Here is a 24,437-nt window from a genome sequence, read left to right as displayed (position 1 = left end):
GAGAAGCACAGTGTGTTTCTTTCTTCATGGAGACAAACATGTATTGTGGTCAGAGGGAGTGCATGCTTGTGGGGCAAATATTGTACCTGGGGCTGTGGTGCATTTTGCCATTTCAGCAAGTGGCCTATTGCAAGCATGGCGCTTGGGAATACACGAAAAATCAGGCATGCTTCGGCGTCTGTGCTTCGTTATTTCTTCCACTCGGGTTTTGCTCACTAGCAGGTCGGCACAGACCATGTATGCTTAGGATGCACACACCTCATCCTGTTTCAAGAACTACACCGTTTGGGGGGGTTATATCAGCATGAACATCGTGGGACATAGAGCATTTCAACATGGAGTTTATAGTCCTTTGAGTGAAAAAGCAAATAAATTGGGCTGTTTACAGAAACAAACAGTGTGTCACATGTCTGAGGGCCTAATATATGTTAGACTCTGCTAGAGAGATTCATTCAAATAAATCAGGACCAGGAAGGAAGAAGAGGGCAAAACCCTTCCAACAAGGAAAGCAGTACGGAGAGACGTACAGGGTATTGTGGGAATTCACTGAATAGAATTTGCATGTGTGTGTGTATATTATGATTGCCGTAATGCATTCTAATTTTATTTGGCCTTTTTCAGTTGTCTCCTAAGAAGACTTGGGAAGGATTCATTGGCGGTTTCTTTTCCACAGTTGTGTTTGGATTCATTGTGAGTTTTGTGGGATTTTCATTTTATTTATATTTTGAAAAATTGAAGCAAGTTTATTAGTTAATTCTAACCCTCAAAGAATTAAAACACAAAATGGTACTAACGTAGTAAATGAAACCCACTAAGCAGAATCCACAGGCGCCCCGAGATACAGTGACTCTGGAACCAGGCCACCACCGTAGCGTGTGTGCTGTGATAAAGCACATGGCGCGAATGTTTAGGTTTCCCGGTGTGTATAAAAGTTGTTTACATTATACTGTGGTCTATTAAGCATGTAATAGCACTGTGTCGAAAAAGACCGTGTACATACCCAAATTTAAAAATACTTTATGGGAGTTCCCTGGTGGCCTAGCAGGTTAAGGATCCAGCAGTTGTCACTGTTGTGGCATGGGTTCGATCCCTGGCCTGGGAACTTCCGCATGCAATGGATGCAGTCAAGAAGTAAAAAATAAATAAATGTTTGTGGAGTTCCCATCATGGCACAACAGACACGAATCCAACTAGGAACCATGAGGTTGAGTGTTCCATTCCTGGCCTCACTCAGTGGGTTAAGGATCTGGTGTTGCTGTGAGCTGTGGTGTAGGTCGCAGATATGGCTTGGATCCCATGTGGCTGTGGCTGTGGTGTAGGCCGGCAGCTACAGCTCCGATTCAACCCTTAGCCTGGGAACCTCCATATGCCATGGGTGCAGCCCTGAAAAACAAGTAAATATTTTTAAAATAAAAAAAAGAATTAAAATATTTTATGACCAAAAAAATGCTGACATCCTTTGAGCCTTCAGTGCATCATGATCATTTTGTTGGTGAAGGGTCTTGCCTCAGTATTGATGCTGCTGGAGTTCCCACCGTGCCTCAGTGGTTAACGAACCTGCCTGGCATCCATGAGGATGCGGGTTTGATCCCTGGCCTCACTCAGTGGATTAAGGATCTGGCATTGCCATGAGCTGTGGTGTAGGTTGAAGACACATCTTGGATCCCGTGTGGCTGTGGCTGTGGCCTATGCCACAACCCCTAGCCTGGGAACCTCCTTATGCCACAGGTACAGCCCTAAAAGACAAAAAAAAAAAAAAATGTATTGATGCTGCTGACTGATCAAGGTGGCAGTTACTGAAACTTGGGGGAGCTGAAGAAAATTCTTAAAGTAAGACAGCAATGAAGTCGGCCACACTGACTCTTCCTTTCACAAGTGATTTCTCTGTAGCAATACTTTTTAAAAAGTATAATTGAATGACAACGTTGTGCAAATTTCTGCTCTACAGCAAAGTGACCCATTTATATATATATGTATAACACACACGCACACACACACATACACACACACACGTTCCTTTTCTTCTACTACCTTCCTTCATGGTCTGTCCCAAGTGCCTGGGTAGAGTTCCCTGTGCTACAGAGCCGGACCTCACGGCTTATCCATTCTAAATGCAATGGCTCGCATCCACTTACCCCAACCTCCCAGTGCATCCCATTCCTCCCCACCCCCTCGGCAACACAAGTCTGCTCTCTGTCTGTTTCTGTTTTGTAGATGGGTTCATTTGTGCCATATTTTAGGTGTCACATACAAGTGTAGCTGTACTTTTTGATGACATTTTACCTTTGGTAGAACTTTCAAATGGTCCTGATCTCAGACCTTGTCATTGCTTATTGACAAAGTTTATGTGATGTGCTAAATCCGTTGCTGTCATTCCAGCAGTCTTCACACCGTCTTCACCAGAGTAGAGTTTATCTCAGGAAACCACTTTCTTCGCTCATCCGTAGGAAGCAGTTCCTCATCTGTAGGAAGTAGTTCCTCATCTGTGAAAGTTTGACCCTCAGACGGTGGAAATGTACTCCCACCCTCGGGCTCCACTTCTGATTCGAGCTCTCTCGCTGTTTCCACCACATCTGTAGCTACTTCCTCCACTGAAGTCTTGAACCCCTGAGAGGCGTCCATGAGGGTCGGATCAGGTTCTTCCAGATTCCTGTTAATGTTGAAATTTTGACCTCTGCCCATGTATCCTGACAGTTCTTTATGGCATCTAGAATGGGGAATCCTTTCCAGACGTTTTTCAATTGGCTTTGTCCAGATCCATCAAAAGGATCACTGTCTATGGGAGTTCCCATCATGGCGCAGAGGAAGCGAATCTAACCAGGAACCATGGGGTTGAGGGTTCGATCCCTGGCCTCACTCAGTGGGTTAAGGATCTGGCGTTGCCGTGAGCTGTAGTGTAGGTCACAGACGTGGCTCGGATCTGGTGTTGCTGTGGCTGTGGTGTAGGCCGGCAGCTGTAGTTCTGATTTGACCCCTAGCCTAGGAACCTCCATGTGCCATGGGTGGAACCCACAAAAGCATAAAAAAAAAAAAATCACTCTCTTTGGCAGCTAGAGCCTTAGGAAATGGATTTCTTAATAAGACCGAAAAGTAGAAATAACTCCTACAGACGTGGGCTACAGATTGGATGTTGTGTTAGCTAAAGTTGTGGAAGCAGCATTAATCTCCTTTCTGCCTCTGTCAGTGCTCTTGTGTGACCAGGTGACATTGTCAGTGAGCAGTAATATTTTGAAAGGAATGTTTTTGAGCAGTAGGTCTTATCAGTGGGCTTAATATTGAGCAAACCTTGTACACAGACGTGCTGTCCTCCAGGCTTTGTTATCCTGTTTCTAGAGCCCAGGCAGAGCAGATTTAGCATCATTTCTAAAGGCCCTAGAATTTTCACACGAGCCCCTAAGAGGAGAGTCAGCCTGTCCTTTGAAGCTTTAAAGCCAGGAGCCGCCTCCTCCCCAGCTCTGAACGTCCGAAATGGCATCTTCTTGCAAGAGAGGGGTGTTTCATCCACACTGGAAGTCTGTTGTTTCGTGTGGCCACCTTCATCGGTGACCTTAGCCAGAGCTTCTGGAGAACTGGCCGCGGCGCCCACCTCAGGCCTTCGCCTTGGCCTTTCGTGTTGTGGCGCCGGCTTCTTCCTTTAAGCCTCACGAACCCACCTTTCTCAGCCTTCATAGGATTGAAGAGAGTTAGGGCCTTGCTCTGGATCAGGCTGTGTTTTACAGGAGAATCGGGGCTGGTTCCATCTTCTGTGTGGACCGCTAAGCCCGTCTCCGAGTCAGCGGTCAGAGGGTTGGGCTTTCTTGTTCTCCGCGTGTGCCCCGAGGGGCACACTTTTTAAATGCCGTCAAGAGCTTTTCCTTTGCACGCCCGCCTTGGCTTCGCGGGTGCAAGAGGCCTGGCTCCGGCCCGTCTCAGCTTTCAGCACACCTGCTCACTAAGCTGAATCGCGTCTACCTTCTGATTTAACGTGAGAGCCACTTAGAGGCCACTGCGGAATTCCTAACTGGCCCGATGTTTTGTGTCTCAGGGAAGAGGGAGGCCTGCGGAGGCGGGAGGGACGGGGCGCAGTCAGAACACACACGAGACGTATGGATCAAGCTTGCTGTCTTACCTGGGCGCGGTTCGTGGTTCCCAAACAATTGCATAGGTCAGTGCTCTCTGAGCATAGGTCACCGCAGCAAATAGAACAGTAATAATGAAAAAGACATTTGAGATAGTGGGAGCATTACCAAAATGTGACACTGACACAACATTATCCTGCTGTTGGGAAAATGGCACTAATTTTTTTGTTGTTGTTGTCTTTTTAGGGCCAAGGCATATGGAGTGTCCCAGGCTAGGGGCCCAATCAGAGCTGTAGTCACCAGTCTATGCCACAGCCACAGCAATGCAGGATCTGAGCCGCATCTGTGACCTACACCACAGCTCACAGCAATGCCGGATCCTTAACCCACTGAGCGAGGCCAGGGATCGAACCTCATGGATGCTAGTCAGGTTCATTAACTGCCAAGCCACAATGGGAACTCTAAAATGGCACTAATAGACTTGCTTGAGGCAGGGTTGCCACAAACTTTCAATTTGTTCAAAAAAAAAAAAAAAAGGGTATCTATGAAGCACCCTCAAGCAAGTGCAGTAAGTCGAGGTCTTCCTGTGATCCGTGCCCAGTACGCCCATCCTGGCGTCCTCAGAATCACCCGGGAGCGTATACATCATCTATGTCCCTGCGTCCAGAGCCTTTAACTCCCACAGCTGATTGTGTGTGTGTGTGTGTCTTTTTGTCTTTTTGCCTTTTCTAGGGCTGCACCCACGACATATGGGGGTTCCCAGGCCAGGGGTCGAATCGGAGCTGTAGCTGCCGGCCTACACCACAGCCACAGCAACACCAGATCTGAGCCATGTCTGCGACCTACACCACAGCTCACAGCAAGGCTGGATCCTTAACCCACTAAGCAAGGCCAGGGATCAAACCCACAACCTCATGGTTCCTAATCGGATTCGTTAACCACTGAGCCACAATGGGAACTCCACCCCACAGCTACTTCTACTGTACAGCTAGGCTTGAGACCCTCTGCCATGTGGTCCTGTTTTGGTAGTTTCTAACAGCTGTCTGCCTTGCGGGGGACACAGGTGCTGGGACAGGTGGTGGCTTTGTGTAGAAGCAGAGCATGCCAGTGATGTTGAGCCATTCTGCCCTATTAACACAACGCCAGCTCCTTGGCTTAGCAAGTGTTTACTACTGTGAACCCAACTTGCAGAAAAAGCTTGTTAAAAATAATGGATGTCTACTTTTAGGTGTGAATACGGGATATTGTTAATGTTTTAAAAATTAGTGTACAGTTATGGAACTTAGGTTTTTATTCAGAGGTATCTTATGAGATTCCAAACAGGTACTGGATGTAAGATAAATATGCCTCAAAAATTACTGTTGGGAAGTTTAATTGTTTAAGAGCCTAGTCCCTGACAGCTCTCCGAATCTATTCTGGAGCCAGATACACAGTAACTAATGAAAACATGGAGGTTTGAGAGGGAGCAAGTATACAAACACATGAAATTGAGCCAGGCTCCTGGATGGGAAGAGCCACCATAATTCCTCTGTTTATCAGTTTAGTTCATTCTCCATGAAAATTCTAATAGAATTTTAAAAATTATTCTGGTGTTTCATTGGTAGAATGCCGATGAGGTAATAGTTGATAGAATAATGAAAAGGGATCTGGTCCAGTCTGATGTTTATACATTTCGGAGCATGGATGATTAAAATATTATTAAGTTAATTCTACAAGAGTCTGGCATTATTAAAGACTAATTTAGAAATATCATAGAACAACCTTGTCATTGGAAGAAAATAAAGAGCTATCCTATAAGAATGTAGTACACCATGAAATAAGGAGGGAAATTATATTTTTTAAAAATAAGTGATTTTGGAGTTCCCGTCGTGGCACAGCAGAAATGAATCCAACTAGGAACCATGAGGTTGCAGGTTTGATCCCTGGCCTTGCTCAGTGGGTTAAGGATCCGGCGTTGCCCTGAGCTGTGGTGTAGGTCACAGACATGGCTCGGATCCCGAGTTGCTGTGGCTGTGGTGTAGGCTGGCAGCTACAGCTCTGATTGGACCCCTAGCCTGGGAACCTCCGTATGCTGTAGGTACGGCCCTAGAAAGCAAAAAAAAAAAAAAAAAAAAAAAAGTGATTTTGAGGAAACTGGTTGTTTGGAAGCAAATTTATATCCATTGCTGGTGTCATATCTGCACTTCTAGTAACCATTCTTGAGCAATGTAGTGGCATGGATATGTGTAAAAGAGAATAAAGTATTGTCTAGCAATTTAAATTTATAACAAGAGGTTTCATTTTATGTATCGTCTTCCATGGCCAAGGACAGCTAGTTTTAAAATTTGCAGTGATTTTCAGGGAAAGAATAATTCAGTCGATGTTTTCTGGGTTGGTTAAGAATAATGGTGTTTTTCACCTGTGGTCTTTTCTTAGTAATTTTGAATCACTTTTTTTTTTTTTGCCTTTTCTAGGGCCGCTCCCTCGGCATATGGAGGTTCCCAGGCTAGGGGGTCTAATTGGAGCTGCAGCCGCCGGCCTACACCAGAGCCACAGCAACGCGGGATCCGACCCTCCTCTGCAGCCTACACCACAGCTCAAGGCAATGCTGGATCCTTTACCCACTGAGCAAGGGCAGGGACCGAACCCACAACCTCATGGTTCCTAGTCGGATTCATTAACCACTGAGCCACAACGGGAACGCCCACTTTTGTTTTTTAATTGATGAAATTAATGTAACCTTTATGGGAGAAGCTTTAGTCCTTTACTCTTTCATGCCTTTATAACTCTTGGCTTCTGCTGGTATTAAATATGTATATTTAAAAAAAGAAAAACCTTGCAGTTCCCATCATGGTGCTGCGGAAAGGAATCCAACTAGGAACCATGAGGTTTCGGGTTCGATCCCTGGCCTCGCTTAGTAGGTTAAGGATCCAACGTTGCCGTGAGCTGTGGTGTGGATCAGACTTGGCTCCTATCTCACGTTGCTGTGGCTGTAGTGTAGGCCAGTGGCTACAGCTCCAATGGGACCCTTTGCCTGGGAACTTCCATATGCTGCAGGTGCGGCCCTAGAAGAGACAAAAAAAAAAAAGGGAAAGCTTGCTATAATGCTTATCTAAATGTTGAAATCAACTTCTTTTTCTCTCCCCTTCCCCCTTTTTATTGTGGTCATACAGAGATTATTTTTTTCAATGACTTTTATTTTTTCCATTATAGTTAGTTTACAGTGTTCTGTCAGTTTTCTCTTGTACAGCAAATCGACCCAGTCACACACACATATATACACACATTCTTTTTCTCACATTGTCTTCCATCGTGTCCCATCTCAGGGTGACTAGATACAGTTCCCAGTGCTACACAGCAGGATCTCATTGCTCGTCCATTGCAAAGGCAATCGTTTGCATCTCTTAGCCCCAGACTCCCAGTCCATCCCACTCCCTCCCCCTCAGCAGTCAGGAGTCTATTCTCCATGTCCGTGAGTTTCTTTGCCATACAGAGATTATAATCACACTGATTTCCAAGAACTTTTGTCTCCTAATGGCTTTTCAAAGTCTTATGGCTTCAGTTATGATTATTTCACTTTGAAAATACATAGCAGATTTGGTATTCTGTTTCTGGCCTCTCTGACATATAACACGTGTGTGTGTGTGTATATATATATTTTGTTTGTTTGTTTTTGTCTTTTTGCCTTTTCTAGGACCGCTCCTGCGGCATCCGGAGCTTCCCAGGCTAGGGGTCTAATCAGAGCTGTAGCCACTGGCCTACACCACAGCCACAGCAACGCCGGATCTGAGCAGCACCTGTGACCTACACCACAGCTCAGGGCAACGCCGGATCCTTAACCCACTGAGCAAGGCCAGGGATCGCACCCACAACCTCATGGTTCCTAGTCAGATTCGCTAACCACGGAGCCACGACAGGAACTCCATATAACATGTATCTATTTCTAAAGAAATTTATTTCTATGTGATTTTTCGTTCACTGTTTCATGAATGCTTGCTTTGCGATCTAGGCCGCCTACGTGTTATCCAAATACCAGTACTTTGTCTGCCCAGTGGAATATCGCAGTGACATCAACTCCTTCGTTACAGAATGTGAACCCTCAGAACTTTTCCAGCTTCAGAGCTACTCACTGCCTCCCTCGCTGAAGGCCGTGTTAAGACAGGTAAGATCCAGGGAAAGGAGCCTCCATCCCAGAGACGAAGCTTCATTTAAAAGTAAGACTTAAGATTTTTATGAGAAATTGATTTTTGCAGCATTGGTAACTCTATAAGGCAGAAGTGGTCTCTCTGCTTAGCATCAATCACATTTTCGTCCCCTTTTGATGTCCCTTTCTTAAGCATTAAAGGAATACCACTGTCACAAACCCCTTGTCTATTAGAAACTTACTTGCCTCATGGCTTGAATACTGGCAGGAATTTATCTTTGTCTTGAAAACATTTTTCAATAACCCATAGGTTTCGGCACATTGAATGAGTTATAATACGTTTCATGTCAAAGTGGTACCTATAAATTGACTCAATTTAAAATGATTAAAATTCACCAGCTCAAAAACTCCTTGATTTTTAGGGGACTTTTTGCTAGTACCAAAAGCTTTTTCTAAGAATCAGTTTCCAGAGTTCCTGTCGTGGTGCAAAAAAAAAAGATGAAGTAAGAACTAAGAATTTACAGAACAATTTGACTGCAGAATTCTCACTTTTTCTGAACCCCCCCCCCCCACACTTTTTTTGCTTTATAATCATCTTGCAGATGCTCATTTGGGTATTCTTTTAAAGCATTTTATCTTCCAGTGTTTCCATAGCATTTAACTTAATTTTAAGAGAAAGACCAATTCTCCCTCATTTTGTCATATAAAATTAAAGTGAAATATAAATACAAAATACATTACTTAATTCCCAAAAACAAAGTCCTACTGGTAAAAAAACAATTTCAGAAATCCACTCAGCTGATTCTTGGTAAGCCTACAACTCAAGTGGTGTGGAAGTTTCTAGAAGAACTCTCAGATTTTGGCATGCCAGGCGCTTTCAGTCTGTTTGCAGAGGGAATGGGGTTGCTGGCTCAATAAGCAGAGGTGTCTGAACATTTGAAATTAACAAAAATATGGCACATACTTTGACTTGTTTATATCGTGGTTCTTCGTGGGGCTGGCACGCAACCAGTTTCCATGCAGTTGACCCCCCCTTTTCTTCCTCTTCAGGAAGCTGTGAGCTTGTATCCTTTCCAGATACACAGCATCGCTCTTTCCACGTTTGCATCTTTGATTGGCCCATTTGGAGGCTTCTTTGCCAGCGGCTTCAAAAGAGCTTTCAAAATCAAGGTGTGTATTTAGAGTCTTTGTTACAGCACTGCGGAATGTAAATTACAGAATGGAGCTTAGCTGGAGTTTGGTTCCCTGTTGGTCTGCATTAAGCCTTTGGGCAAAAACTTTTCCATCCTATTTGTTTCAGCCTCACAGAAATGCTTCCTGGCTTATTTGAGTAGGTCCGTTCTTGTTAGGTTTTGGTTGTGCCATGTGATGACATTTTAAAGTGTTGTGCCAGCCTCTTTTCTAGAAATGGCATGTGCCACTGAACGTTGGGACAGATAGAGATTCTTGGTCCTCTAGGTGCTCCCTCAAGAAACCAGCCGGGACTTGTCTTCAGTTTAATGCCCTGTCACAGTCTCATATGGAGGGACGTGTAAGAGAGTCTTTGGGTGTGTAACTGTCCGTTCTACTAGATCAGGGCCAGGTCGTAGGTTAATAGCGGCAATATTGCCAACTACTCAGCCCCCGACTCTTCCACTGCAGTGTCAGAGCCCTGTGGACAATATGTCGGTGAATGGGTCTGGCTGGATTTGAATACAAGTTATAAAAAGCAGGCAGTGGGCTGGATCTGGTCTGTGGGACAACTATGACATATTTGCCCTGTTTCAGCTGTCCTCACGTGGCTTCAGCTAAGATTGAGTGCTGTGCCATTAGGAGTTACAGTGGCTTCCTAAGGTGGGTGATCAGGGCAGGCCTCCCTGAGGAGATGGCATTTGCACAGAGATCTGAGAAAAGGAGGAGAATGAGTCCTGCAGGGAAACTGAAGGAAGGGGGTTCTCGCAAGTGCAAAGGAGTAGAAGAGCTGAGCCAGTGGAAGCGGGACAGGACCAGCGCGGCTCCAGTAGAGAGTAGGAGATCAGACCCCAGAAGGTGTTGGGGCCGGATCATGAAGGGCCCCAGAGGCCAGGGAAGTAAATACACGAACTCAATGAGCCCTTGCCGTGGGGAAGATGCTGCCTTGGGTGGAGCACAGTAAACAGAAACTGTGGTCCCTGTTGTCAGGATGCCTGCCACCTGCCAGGAGAGAGAATACACATCCATCCACAGAGAGAGCTCTAGCCACGGCAAGAGCTGCGAGACGAGAGTCCTGTAAAGGCTGCCAACAGCAGAGCAGGATTCACTTACCAGGACTCTCGTGCTTGCGGGTTAGTAGGAAAGAGAAGGAAGGGAATGTGCTGGGAAAAGTTAAGCAAAGAACTTTTCGATCATTGTTTTAAACAGAGAAGTGTTGTGTTTATTTATTTATTTTTGCCTTTTCTAGGGCCTCACCCTTGGCACGTGGAAGTGTCCAGGCTAGGGGTCCATTCGGAGCTGCAGCCGCCAGCCTGTACCACAGCCACAGCCACGCGGGATCCTTAACCCACTGAGCGAGGCCAGGGATCGAACCCACATCCTCATGGATACTAGTCAGGTTCATTAGTCACCGAGCCATGCTGGGAACGCCGGAAGTGTTCTGTTTAGACTGGGATTTTCTTTCATGGTCTCCCCTCCAGGGTTTCTTGGTTAATGTGAAATTTCCTATCACGCTGAAGTGAAGGTATAACTGCTACAGCCTTTTAGAAATTGCCGGTTGCGGTGTAGACTAGACAAGCAACTAATCCTTTCCATTCCCTGGACACCAAACATGGGGGTCATCTGTACAGGGTCAGTGTGCAGGGGCTCCCTACCCATCCCCTCAGTTGGGCCATTCACTGGACTCCTGTGTCCCAGGTGCACTGTGGATGTTGATTTTCTTTTTCCCCCAAGACTAAAAACAGGAAATATTGATCATAGCAGTGAAATATTTATTTCAGAGTTAAGAACTATTAGGATGAGCATGAGCTAGAACCGGTTGTATGTCTGTCCCCAGCACTAGAAGAGCTCCCCCAAGAGTATCTGATTTAGACAGAAGGGCAGGCTATTCGATTAATAGTAGCTGATGGCATTTTTGATTCAGAAAAAGTTTCATTAACCAAAAGATTATAGGTAATATTTAATTCATGTTATTTCAGAGATGTGGGTCAGTTAATTCAGGAATCATTTACAGTCGTATTCTAAAGATGTGGTTTTAATCTATTGGTCTTATTCCAGTAAGTTTGTACTAAGTGGGAAAATCCAGTGGTAAGGCATTTTCCTTGGCATCCATGATGCCAAGTAGACACTGACAGATAGGAATTTTTTTTGGAAAACTTGCTACTGTGTGTGTTTTTTTCCTGAAGGATTTTGCGAACACCATTCCTGGCCATGGCGGAATAATGGACCGATTTGATTGTCAGTATTTGATGGCGACTTTTGTGCACGTGTACATCACAAGTTTTATACGGTACGTGTTCAGACTTTTAAAAAATGTTCCGTTCGATTTCTTTGAGTTCTCATTTCCATAGATACTAGTTTGAATTAGTTCCTTTTTCTGTCACTGGTCCTCTGTGAAATCCGGGGGAGTGGTGGCTCCTGCAGTTGTGTGGCAGAGGCCTTGAGCAATATGATTAAATGTTCATTAGCTGCCTTACATTTGAACAACTTAAAAAAATAGTATATGTCACAGTCCATGTTATATGTCATCGTCCCTAACAGGGCCGAGTCAAAATTCAGTTCATGTGAGTAATGAGAGGTGCTGGATTGGGGACATCAGGTGGTGTAACTTCTCAGCCGTGGACACTGTGGGGACAGTGAATCCTAAGAGTCCAAAAGGGGGAGGACGTGCTGATCCGCCCAGTCCACCCGTTACTGCTCGCATCCCTGTTACATGTCGGGGAATGTTCTGGGCACAGATAGAGCAGAGCAGAAAACAAACCAAGCCCCTGTCCTCGGAGCTTATGTTCTTACTGGGGAGTTGGAGGGAGAAGGGGCAGAGGTGGGCAATAAACCAAGAAGTATAGCCCGTTCAGTGGTGTAGGCGCCGCGGAGGAAAATGAAGCAGGTCAGGGATTCTGAGAGAGAGAGAGAGAGAGAGAGAGAGAGAGAGAGAGAGAGTGTGTGTGTGTGTGTGTGTGTGTGTGTGTGTGTGTTGGGGGCGGGGGTGGAGAGGTAGGTGCAGCGATGGGAGGGCATTGCTCTTTTACACAGATGGGTAGTCTCCGTATTAAACTCTAACGTTTGGATTTTCCCTAAAATGCCAGTTTGGGGTCTGAGAGTTGACCGCACGTTCCCTGTATTTGCCGTGGTCTCTGGGAGTGCCCGAGCCTAGAAAATATGTAGGTCCTTCCGAGTTATTTGGATTAAAACTCATATTTAAGGTCCCTGAGTATACATGTTGAATATTCACGGTAGAAATGTGAGGATTTTTGTATGGACTTTCATTTTCCTTGGGCAGTCTTGTTAGGGGAGTGTGTCTGTTTCACTTATCTGTTTCAAAGACTCACGTTCTGGCTTTGCTGACTTTCTCTGTTGTGTATTTGCTGCTTCACCGGTGTCCTCTCTCCTCTTTCACTCCTTTATCTTTCTTTAGGTTCGGTGTGCTGTTCCTTCTCGAGCGTTTTGAGATAAAGCTTAGATTATGATCTGCAGCCTTCTCGCCTCGTATATTTCACCTCACACTATACGTTTCCTTTTAACTACTGCTTTTTGAGGGTTCTTTTCAAATACTCTCACCCTACCTGTTTGTTATGTTTGTATTTTTATTATCCAATTACAAATATTTTCTGATTTTCCAGGATTATCCCATCTTGGACATGGGATTATTTGCTTCCAAACAAAGGGAGCTTTTCTCATTCTCCTTCCTCTCTTGATTTTTGTTCTAATTCCACTATGTCAGAAAACATACCCTTTATTATTTGGGTGTTTCATATATGTTGAGACTTGTGCCCCAGCGTATTATCTGTTTAAATGCACATTCTGTGTGCCCATAACACAAATAGATGTTGTGCGTTTCAGGACTGGTGGTGTTCTCTCAGTCAGGTGAAGGTTGGCTAAATTTTCGGTACTGATTTTTTTGGTGGGTGTTTTTCTGTCAGTTTTGAAGAGAGCTTTTTTCAGAATCTCCCACTATGATTTTGAATTCAGCTACTCCTGTTTTCGGTTCTGTCAGTTTTTGGTTGATATGTGTCGAGGCTGTACCAGGGTACACACTTAGGACTCTCGCGACTCCCCATTGAATCACTGCTAATGTCATTATATAATATTATATCATATAATCTTTATATGCCACTTGTTTAAAGCCTATTTTTTTAATGTAAGTATGGCTGTACCAATCTGATTTTGATTAGTATTTGCATCATATTTCTTTTGTCTCTTTTTTTTTTTGGCATTCCTTTTTCCTTATATTTAAAGTGTGCTTCTCTTTTCTCACAGGCATATAGCTAGATTTTGTTTTTTATTAACCCAATTGACAATCTTTGTGTTTTAATTATATATTATCTACTTACTGATATATTCGAATATTAGGAATTAGTGGTCAAATCCGCTTTTCTCTCCGTAGGGAAAAGTCCTGTTGAGCCATATTGTCCTCCATTTGAAAGCAAATATTCAGACTATTAGAAATACAGTGCCAGAGCCAGTGTGCACCTGGGAGCACCTGCTGACATACTTTTGCATTTAGCTGAACTTGCTAGAACAGCCTTTCTTTTCTCTGCGGGCCCCACTCTAGGTTTATATTATGAAGCTGCTGAAGAATCTTGTGATGAAATGTAAGTCAAGATGTGTCCTGACTTGGGTAGACTGTGCCTGTGAGAGACATATGGCTGCCTTTTTTTTGGCCAATGCCTTGAGCCACATGCATGAAGGTGACCCAGGGGATGGCTAATCCACGCTACTGTGCAGTTTTTTAAATCAGAGTTTTTCATTGTGATATCACTCTGTTGCAAACAGTTCTTTTTTTCTTTCTTTTTTTCCTGCCTCGTAGGGCTGCACCTGCGGCATGTGGAGGTTCCCAGGCTGAGGGTCAAATCAGAGCTACTGCTGCCAGCCTACACCACAGGGAGAGCTTCCTGACCCCGAGTGTGCTGTAAGAGGGCGCGGAGGGAAGGGCCTCCCCAGAGGGAGCCGCTAGAGGCCCTGCCCGGGCTGCCGGGACACCTGCTGAGCGCACTGCCACTGCCCAGTGGATGGCGGATACGCACCTGCCATCTGGGCTCTTGTCCTCCGCTCCACTGCTCTGTCCTCCCAAAGCTCGAGCAGAGCCACTTCTCTTCCATCTCCTCTGCTGGGGTTTACCTGAGACCTTCCTCCATCACGCTCTCCCACTGCAAGTCCCGGGTCCCGGCGACAGCGCTGGGCTCAGGACCTGTGTCCTGTCTCTGGCACAGAGGTCCCGAGGGTATTTCCTCAACACAGCCCCTACCATGGTCTGATGTTTCTTTGAAGCTAAAATCATGACATGTCCATGTTCTCCTTGGTTTATCCTCATCCCTGGGACTCTTGCTCCGGCTTGTACAGCATGGTTGTGCGTCTGGTCCCATCTCGGGATGTTACTGCTCCTCACCGCGGACTCAGGTTGCCCTTTGGAGAATTTCTGGGGACTCGGTCTGCACTCCCCACATTGCCTCGCGTTGTTCCTGTCTTCTGTGTTGGTGCATTCTTTCCACGTCTAGACCGCGCGCCTCCCAGCACAGACAATGTGATTTCTTTTCCCCTCCCTTTGCCATGAACACTGAGCATTAAAGTGAACGCTGAGCAAGAGCAGTTTCAGTTCTGTAAAGGTTGCTGCTCTGCACCTAAAGGCCTGGCTTAATTTAAATTACCAGCATATGCTTCCTTTAGCTCACTTCAAATAGTATCAACTTTTGTCTTTTCTGCTCTGTTATCAGGGGTCCAAATCCCAGCAAAGTGCTGCAGCAGTTGTTGGTGCTTCAGCCAGAACAGCAGTTAAATATATATAAAACGCTGAAGATTCATCTCATTGAGAAAGGAATCCTACAGCCAACCTTGAAGGTATAACTGGACCCAGAGAGAGAAGGACTGACAATAAAGAATTGCACAGAAAGGCACTGACAGATGACATTTTGTAGTTGTACAGAAACATGGTTGAAAATGCAATAGATTGAATTTTTACAGACATGAATGTTTCTTCTCTGAAATTACTGTGAATATTTAACACTTACTTGATCTAAGTTATGAAAATAAGTAGCAAATTGCCGGCAAAATATCCTGTACTTTTTCTAAAGTGTATTTTCCAATGTTAACTTCCTTCCCATTACTTGCTAGTTTTCACCACTTAAAAGACTTGTGTTTTAAAGAGTCAGACACTCTAAAGTGAGTACATCGAAGCCCTCTTGAGGCTGCACCTGGCAGGGTGCCCTTTGCACAAATATTTACTTTTATACTTGGAGCTGCTCTTCATTTCAACAAAATGTTTTATGTAAGGCACAACAGGAAGTTCGTTCTCCTGCACTTCCTCCTCTTGCAGGCTGGAGTCTTTTCTGAAGGACTGAGTTGGCTCCAAAAGAGAAAGATTATCCACTTTTTAAAAGAAAGAGGTAGTCCGTTGCCAGGGGAAAAACATTCCACTTTTGGTAGGTTTGAAATTCAAGAGCAAGAGGCAGAAATCTCTACCATCCTTGGTTTGGAGAAAGGGCAGACATCCGAGTCTTCTTTGGAAAAACATGACCTTCGCAGAAACTTTTCAAGAGAAAGGAGAATTCCGCCCCGAGGAACCTGATGGCCAGCCGCCCCCCCCCCCACCCCCGATGCTCTCAGGAGGCAGCGTTGGACGGTGACAGAAGCACAGCCACCTCCCCTCTCCATTGGCTTCTCTGCAGTTGTCTCGCTGTGAGCCGGTTCCCCTGAGTTCTGTGGCCGTGGACGTGTAAGATCAGCATCGAGGGTCGTGGGTACGGGTGGGGGGCAGGTGCTGAGCAAGAGCGCCCCATCCCTGGATGAGGCCCTGCCCGCCTGTGTCCCGGGCCCCTGCCTCCTGCTTCCCGCGCAGCCCTCTGGACAGTCACGGGGGAAGACGCAGGATCTGCCTGGAAGCAAAACCCCGGATGAAACCCATGGTAGCAGTTAATCGTCGTCACTCGCCTCTTTCACATCCTGTCCCCAAGCTGAAGCCGTCCGCTGATACGGCGTTTTTTTCTTCCAATGATGAAAATCAAGCAGAAGTGATTTCCACCAAGAACAAAAAGCACACAAATGCCAGACCTTTCCGTTGGTGGACTGGACCCTGTAACCAGATGAGAATAAATTCCTTGTCAGTGGTTATGAATGAGCTCCTGTTGCCCTGAGCTCTCTGCAGCCGTATTTATTGTACGGAACAGTCAGCCCGAAAACCTTCCAAAATCGCCCAGGGCTCCGTGACTAAATGTTTGGAGAGGAGAAACCGAGATATTTTAAGAATGATTTGCTAATGAAAGGAGTAAATATTTTCATTTAAATCCGAAACAGACTTCAGTTATTTCGTATTTCTGTTCTCCTACTCTATTTAAAATGACAGGATTGCAGCTGTGCCTGGTTCCCCAGATGTCGTCTGTAACCAGTAGCCTGATTGTGGTAGATACAGTGAAACTCCGTCCCAAGAGCCTGATTTCTCGGCTGGCGTAGTTCATCCCCGCTGGGTGTGTTCGGTCAGCGTTACTTCACACTATTCCAAAACCCAGAAGTGGCATTGGAGCTGTTACCACGGAAGGGAGTGATCGCTTTTAAAATCGCACTACATTCAAGTTAATTTTCAACCTCGCTCATTTTTACTCACCTCATTAAAAGCGCCACGTGTCAATCATAAAAGAATCTACTTACCAAAGTTTAAAAAGTAAAATGAAAATTTTCTAGCAGGAACTTATGTGGGAGACTTGGTGATTTGCACAATAAGAACTTCTCAGAGATGTGCAGTTCTCTCTGCATTTTTCTTTAAAGTGGTACAGTGAGGCACTGCAATATAGAATTATGAGAGCATTACTGAATACATGTATTATAAAATCAATAATATAAACAAAATTTGAAGCTAGAACTATTTGGGGCCACCGTAATAGCTATCCTCAAATACACTTTTAGAGTTGGGTGTACATTCTATGTGTAAAAAAGTAAATTCTTCGTTTTAACAGAACTCTGAAGATTGACCTTTTTAGTGTACTTTTATAGCATGTAAATTAAAATAGAATATATTTTGGCAAGAATATACTTTAGCAAAGATTGCCATAAACCCCTTTGATCACTTTTATATTTGCTCTGTGAAGAGGGCTTAAATTTCAGTGTAGCAAGGTGACGGCAGAGGAATGAAAGACTAGGGACTTCCTTTACAGTGACGGTTATTCGTAGTACACTTGTTTTCTCAGTGCTTTTCCCCTGGTGATGGTGTGTGTACATTTACTGTCTGAGAATAAAAAGACCACACCCACACGCTCTTTTGTTTTCATTTACAGTATCTCTTTGTTTATAATTTGGTTTGAACAAAGTATCACTTTGTTCATGGGAAAAGAAGAAGAGATTATAAAAGAAGAGACAGTGTATATATATATATATATATATATATATATATATATATATATATACACACACACACACACACACACACACTGTATGTGTCTAGGAGATGGCTTCTGATATGTGTCAATCAGTTCTCTGAGTCTGTTTCTGAAACTGAGACAGGAAAATAAAAGGGAAACAAATCACATTTCGACTTCGCTGTGTCATTTTCTCTTTGCAGAAGAAATGTTCATTCATTCAACTAGTGTTTACAAGATGATGACAAATACAGAAATATTGTATACTGTATATTCCATCACCAACCTGCAATGACGTCTTCAGGGCTGAGAATAAGTTCTGATGATTACTGAACATGTCTATCTGTCAAGAAGTGATGTCCTCTTGGGAGTTCCCTTGTGGCCCAGTGGGTTAAAGATCTGATGTCACTGCAGTGGCTTGGGTTGCTGCTGTGGTGCAGGTTCAGTCCCTGGCCCAGGACCTTCCATGTGCCAGAGGCACAATCAAAAAAAAAAAAAGAAAGAAAGAAAAAGAAGAAAAAAGAGGTGATATCCTCTTAATAGAATACTGAATCCCTCCAGGACCCTTCAGTTTACTTACTTTTGTGAATCTCTGATCCAGTCGTCACTAGCGCTTTAAGCTACACGGATATGCAGTGGTGTCTGTGTTGATTGGCTGTCATGGTCCCAGTGCCTGGCTCAGTCAGTGCCAGCACTCCCCAGGTCCTCAAACGTCTGAACAAATGAGTGAATGGTTTGGAGGCCGAAGGCTCAGCTGTGCACATTCTCATTCATGTGTTCTAGACAGCCCCTCCACAGTCATCCCAGGGTCCATGTTGTGTGGCTCTAAGATTTTGGTATTCTTAGTTCCTAGGGTTGTTTTAAGTGAAAACTCACATGAATGTCCCTTGAGTTGCGCCCAGCAGAGACGACCTGATTAGCAGAATCCTTCATTTCCTTCCTTATCCCTGTCTGCTCGTCTCCTCTCGCCCATCTCCTGTGGGAAGTAATGGTTTGGTAGGACGGAACAGAAGGGGAACCTCATCTCGGGTCACACTGGATTTAGGCAGCATTAATGGAAGTGTTCCTTGAATGGACACCACCACTCCCATCACCATGGAGGAGCCATCTGTCCTGCAGGGGACACAGCCAGAGCTTGCCACGGGCTCCTGAGACTTAGAGTTTAAAACTCACTCCTTGAGGGGCAGGTTCTCATTGGACACATGCATGTAGAGGCTGCAAATAAACAGATCTAGACAATTCAACCCAAATCAAAAGCCTGTCCTACCTTAATCCCACTGTCTTCTTTTTCCTGTGGAAAAGGGGAGAACATTCTTGAGTCATCAGATTACCAGGAGAGACATTTAGTAAGGGCTGATGAATGGACTGTTATCTGACGATGAAAAAGTAAGTTTCCAAAAGGAGCTGAGACACAGGATCAAGACGGCCGAGGAGTCAGAGTGGTGAGAGCATCGTCTCCCACACACATCAAAAAACAAAACAAATAACCCATCTACATGTAGAATGATTCACATAGAACATCTCCTGAACGCTGGCGAGGACCCTAACCCTCCAAAAAGGGCAAAAAACCTTCCGTATAACCGAGTAGAAGAACAAGAAAGGCATTGGGACAGGACCAGCACTCCTGAGGGGGAAGCTGCGAAAGAGAAGATGAACCCCTGCCCTGGGAAGCTGCCTGATGGGTAGATCAGCTGAGGCAGAGGGACCTCAACGCCTCGGAGAAAAGCACAGAAGCTGGACTGAGGAGGACAAAGCAGAGATCCGTTCAGACCAGCAGCACCACCTCCCAGGACAGCACCTCCTGAGACGTGCAGAAGGGGGCTGGGTGCTGAGACTCGGGCTCAGGAGGTCGGGTCCAGGCAGAGGACTAGGGCTGGCTGCGTGGAGACCGCCTGAGGGGCTCGGGAGTGGTGCCCCACGGCCAGCGGCAGCCAGGAGGAGGTCTGGGCCCCACAGGAGAAGCAAGTGGCCACTGTCAGGAAGGGCAGGAGGAGGGGTGGATCACCACGGCAATATCTTTCTCTCTGCACGTGTGGTCTCTCAGAAGGCAGGGCCAGGAGTTCCCGTCGTGGCTTGGTGGTTAACGAATCCGATTAGGAACCGTGAGGTTGCAGGTTCGATCCCTGGCCTTGCTCAGTGGGTTAAGGATCTGGCTTTGCCATGAGCTGTGGTGTAGGTTGCAGATGTGACTCGGATTTGGTGTTGCTGTGGCTGTGGTGTAGGCCTGTGGCTACAGCTCCAATTAGACCCCTAGCCTGGGAACCTCCATGTGCTGCAGAAGCAGCCTTAGAAATGGCAAAAAGACAAAAAGACAAAAAAAAAAAAGAAGACGAAGAAGAAGGCAGGGTCACAGGCCATGAGGCACCTCTTGCACCGGCTGTGGATGGCAGCACCCCTGGCATGTGCTAAGCACAATGGGATGCCTCTTGTATAGTCCACAGCCTGTGAAGGCAAACCCCCAGTTAGCGCTGACTCTAGAGGTGGGCAGGACCCCCCACCCCAAGGGGTCTGTGTTCAGGCAACACCTAAGGTCTCCGTCCCTCAGAGGGCACCACAGAGGAGGGCACTGCAACCAAGCACCACCCGTTGTTGCGCTCACTCCCCTAGGAATGCACACGCCCTGTCACTGCCACTGCCAGGTGCTCTGGGCACTGCCACTTCCCAGGGCCCTGCAACTAGGAGCAGCCTGCACCACCTTCCCACAGGTCCTTGTCACTGTCAAGGGCCAAGCACCCTGGCACTGGCTACTTTCACTGCCCTTCGCCTCCATCTACCTGGAAGCACACGGAGGACACTATCCAAGGGGATAACAGCCCACACACATTGAGGCATGCAGCAGCAAGCAGCCAGAAAGGCAGCCCTCACCCCCAAATAAGTAGTAAGCCCTCACAAAATACCCAGAGGTGCCCTCGCATTTAAACAGCGCCCCCCAAGACTGCAGTCGTTGTTTTCCCTAAACTCATAGCAGAAGAGAAATACAGGCCAAATGAAAATGCTCAGGAACCTTTCCTAGTTAAAAGGACAGAAGTATTCACCTGAAGGAGCAAACAATGAAACAGACCTCTGCCGTCTAACGGACACCGAGTTCAAAAAGGAGACAGTGGAAATACTGAGCAAATGCGAAGGAGCTAAGAGTGGATGCGAACAGTAAAGCCTATTACTTTAGAAAGGAACTAGAAAACATGAGGAGCCAAGAATAATTAGAAAATTCATTTGCAGAGATGTAAGCTGAGTTAAAGGCACTGAAGAGCAGAAGGAATCATGCAGAGGAAGAAATTAGTGACTTGGAAGGTAGAATAAGGGAAATCACCCAATCAGGACAGCAGGCAGAAAACGAAATGAAAAACTATGAAAACAATATAACAATATAAAGCAGGCTAATCTACGCATGATACGGATCCCAGAAGGAGAAGAAAAAGAAAAGGGGACTGAAAATTGAAGAAATTATATGACTGAAAACTTTACAAATCTAAGGAAGCAGATATCAAGATATAGAAGCACAGAGGGCCCCAAACAAGTTGCACACAAGAAGTGCATACCAAGACATATAATAAAGATGGCAAAAGTTAAAGAGGATTGTAAAGGCAGCAAGAGAAAAAGTGTGAATTATAAAGAAACCCCCATAAGGCTATCAGCTGATTTCTCTACAGCAACACTACAGGCCAGAAGAGGGTGGCAAGATATATTCAGAGTTCTAAAAGGGAAAAATTTGTAGCCTAGAATACTCCACCCAGCAAGAGTATCATTTAAAATATAAGAAATAAAGAATTTCTCCAACAAACAAAAATTAAAAGAGTACAGTAATACTAAACCCATTCCAAAATAAATACTAAAAGTGATCCAGTAAATAAAAAAGAAGAAGGAATAGGATGGAGGATATCACAATTGGAAAATAATCACTTAAATAAGCCAGTATACACATCTAAAAGGAAAGAACAACAGCAAACCCCCCCAAAAAAAAACCCCAACCCTATTGTAAAAGTGACAGTAAACACAACAGCAAAAGGCTAAACATAAAGATGGTTCAGTGGGTTAAGAACCCAGCTGGTATCCATGAGGATGCAAGTTTGATCCCTGACCTTGTTCAGTGGGTTAAGGATCCAGCCTTGCTGTGAGCTGTGGTGTAGGTCACAGATGTGGCTCAGATCTTGTGTTGCTATGGCTATGGTGTAGGCTGTCAGCTCCAATTTGACCCCTAGCTTGGGACCTTCCATATGCTTCATATGTGCTCCCCTCCCAAAAAAAGACATCAAAAATCATAAAATTTGGGGAAGGAAAGTAAGAAAATCTCGACTTTCTTTTTTTTTTTTTTTTTTTTTTTAGAATGTGTTTGAATCTGTATGTCTATCAGGCTAAAGCAAGCAGATATAAGAAGGGGTTAATATACTTGAAAAACTGGGCAACCACCAATCAAAACCAAACAATACATTCGTAAAAACTAAAAAGAGAACATAAAATAAAATGAAATCATCCAACCAAAAAAAGAAAAAAAGGAGAAACAGAATCAACTGGAAAATAAGGTTTAAAATTGTAATAAGTACATATTTATCAATCTTACCTTAAATATCAATGATCTGAAAGCTCCAATCAAAAGACATAGAGGGCATACCAGACAAAAACAAAAAAAAAACCAAAAAAAACAAGAGCTGACAATATGCTGCCTAAAAGAGACTCACCTTAGAGCAAAGGACACATATAAACTGAAAGTGAGGGATGGAAAAATACATTTCATGCCAATGGAAAAGATGGGAAAGCAGGAGTTGCAATACTCGTATCAGACAAAATAGACCTTAAAATGAAAGCCAAAAAGAAAGAAAAAGAGGGACACTATTTAATGATAAAAGGATTAATTTTACAAAGAGAATATTACAATTATTAATACATATGCCCCTAATATAGGAGCAACCAAATACATGAAGAAAATACTAACAGACATAAAAGGAGTTGATGGGAATACAATAATAGTGGGAGACTTTAACACCCCACTCATATCACTGGAAAAGTCCTCTAGACAGAAAATCAGTAAGGCAACCGAGATACTGAATAACACAATAGGAAAATTAGATTTAATTCACATTTTCAGGACATTCAATCTAAAAAAATTGAAAATAGACATTCTTTTCAAGTGTACCTGGAACATTCTCAAGAAGTGACCACATACTGGGGCACAAAAATAACTTCAACAAATTGAAGAGTATAGACACCACTTCCAGTATCTTCTCGGACCACAATGGCATGAAACTAGAAATCAACAACCACAGGAAAAGAAATGAAAAAAAAAATTTGCCTACATGGAAACTAAACAACGTGCTACTGAAAAAACAATGGGTCAGAAAGGAAATCAAAAGGGAAATTAAAAAATCCCTTGAGACAAATGTTAATGAAAACACAACCATTCAAAATCTAGGAGATGCCCCCAAAGCACTTCTTAGAGGGAAGTTCATAGCAACAGAGGCCTTCCTCAGAAAAGAAGAAAAATCTCAGATGAACAACCTAACCTGCCACCTAAAGGAATTAGAAGAAGAACAAACAAAATCTAAAGTCAGCAGAAGGAAAGAAATCATAAAAATCAGAGCGGAAATCAATAAAATAGAGATTCAAAAAACAATAGAAAAAAATAAGTAAAACCAATAGCTGGTTATTTGAAAAGGTAAACAAAACTGACCAACATCTGGCCAGACTCACCAAGGACAGGAGAGAAAACACCCAAATAAAATAGGAGATGAAAAAGGAAAAATCTCAACAGATACTGCAGAAATACAAAAAACCGTAAGAGAATACTATGAACAATTACATGCCGACAAATTTGATCACCTAGAAGAAACGGACAACTTTCTAGAGGCTTATAGCCTGCCAAAAACAGAATCAAGAAGAAACAGATCAACTGAACAGCCCAATCACTAGAAATGCAACTGAATATGTAATAAAAACCCTCCCTACAAATGTCCAGGACCAGATGGCTTCACATTCTACCAAACAGACAAAGAAGAACTTAAACCCATCCTTCTTAAACATTTCCAAAAGTTGAAGAAGGAATAATCCCAAAGACATTCTATGAAGCCACCATCACCCTAATACCAAAACCAGGCAGAGATACTACCCCCCCCAAAAAAAAAAAATTATAGGTCAATATCTTTGAGGAATATAGACACAATAATTCTCAACAAAATTTTAGCCAACCAAATCCAACAGCGTATCGGACAGGTTCCCAGGAGGATGGAGACAGACGGCCTCCCCCGCCGAATGCAGAGACCTGCTGGGGACAGTCCTCTCCAGGACTGTGGATGCTCCGACTGGGCAGCAAGAAGCAATGGCCTGCGGAAAACAACTGCCTGCGTAGATTAACCGTAAAGATCAACTGCCCTCTGTCGTGGGATTCAACCCCCTACCCCTCCCTCAACCTCCCTCCTCCTCCTTCATTGTTCAAGTTCCATGAACCCCATCCGGCCCCAGATCCCCGTCACAGACCCTTTACGAGCCTAGCGCCTTCTCACAGTCAAGGCTGGCACCATCGTGAGCTCAGCCCGTGCCCCTCTGACGCCTTAGTAAGTCTCTCTTGCTTTGCCAACTTGGCCTTGCCCTTTGCTCTCTCACAAACCCAACGTTTGATGCCGAAACCCAAGAAGGAATCGGTAGCCGGTCAGTGGTGCCCCAAACTCCTGGGTCTGCAACCCAGAGAGCAGCAGGCAGGGGCAGCTCATCCTGGGCTAACCTCTGATGCCACCCAGGTTAGGGTCCCTGATC

At 44.7% G+C, this 24,437-nt stretch overlaps 1 protein-coding gene across 1 annotated transcript in view; it reads left to right on the top strand.

Annotated features, from left to right (window-relative positions):
* Positions 1-17,589, top strand: part of CDS1 (CDP-diacylglycerol synthase 1) — a 78,783-nt gene extending 61,194 nt beyond the window's left edge. The window contains exons 9-13 of the mRNA XM_047798783.1: positions 622-690; positions 8,047-8,199; positions 9,232-9,351; positions 11,538-11,641; positions 15,063-17,589. Of these exons, the coding sequence (XP_047654739.1) occupies positions 622-690; positions 8,047-8,199; positions 9,232-9,351; positions 11,538-11,641; positions 15,063-15,192 (576 nt within the window). The 3' untranslated portion in view covers positions 15,193-17,589. The remainder of the gene's footprint in view (positions 1-621; positions 691-8,046; positions 8,200-9,231; positions 9,352-11,537; positions 11,642-15,062) is intronic.
* Positions 17,590-24,437: the final 6,848 nt, after the last annotated feature.

Source organism: Phacochoerus africanus, chromosome 10 (assembly GCF_016906955.1).
Source record: "Phacochoerus africanus isolate WHEZ1 chromosome 10, ROS_Pafr_v1, whole genome shotgun sequence".
NCBI classification, from domain to species: Eukaryota; Metazoa; Chordata; class Mammalia; order Artiodactyla; family Suidae; genus Phacochoerus; species Phacochoerus africanus.
Note: the sequence above shows the minus strand (reverse complement) of the source record. Positions and strands in the feature narration are given on the sequence as shown.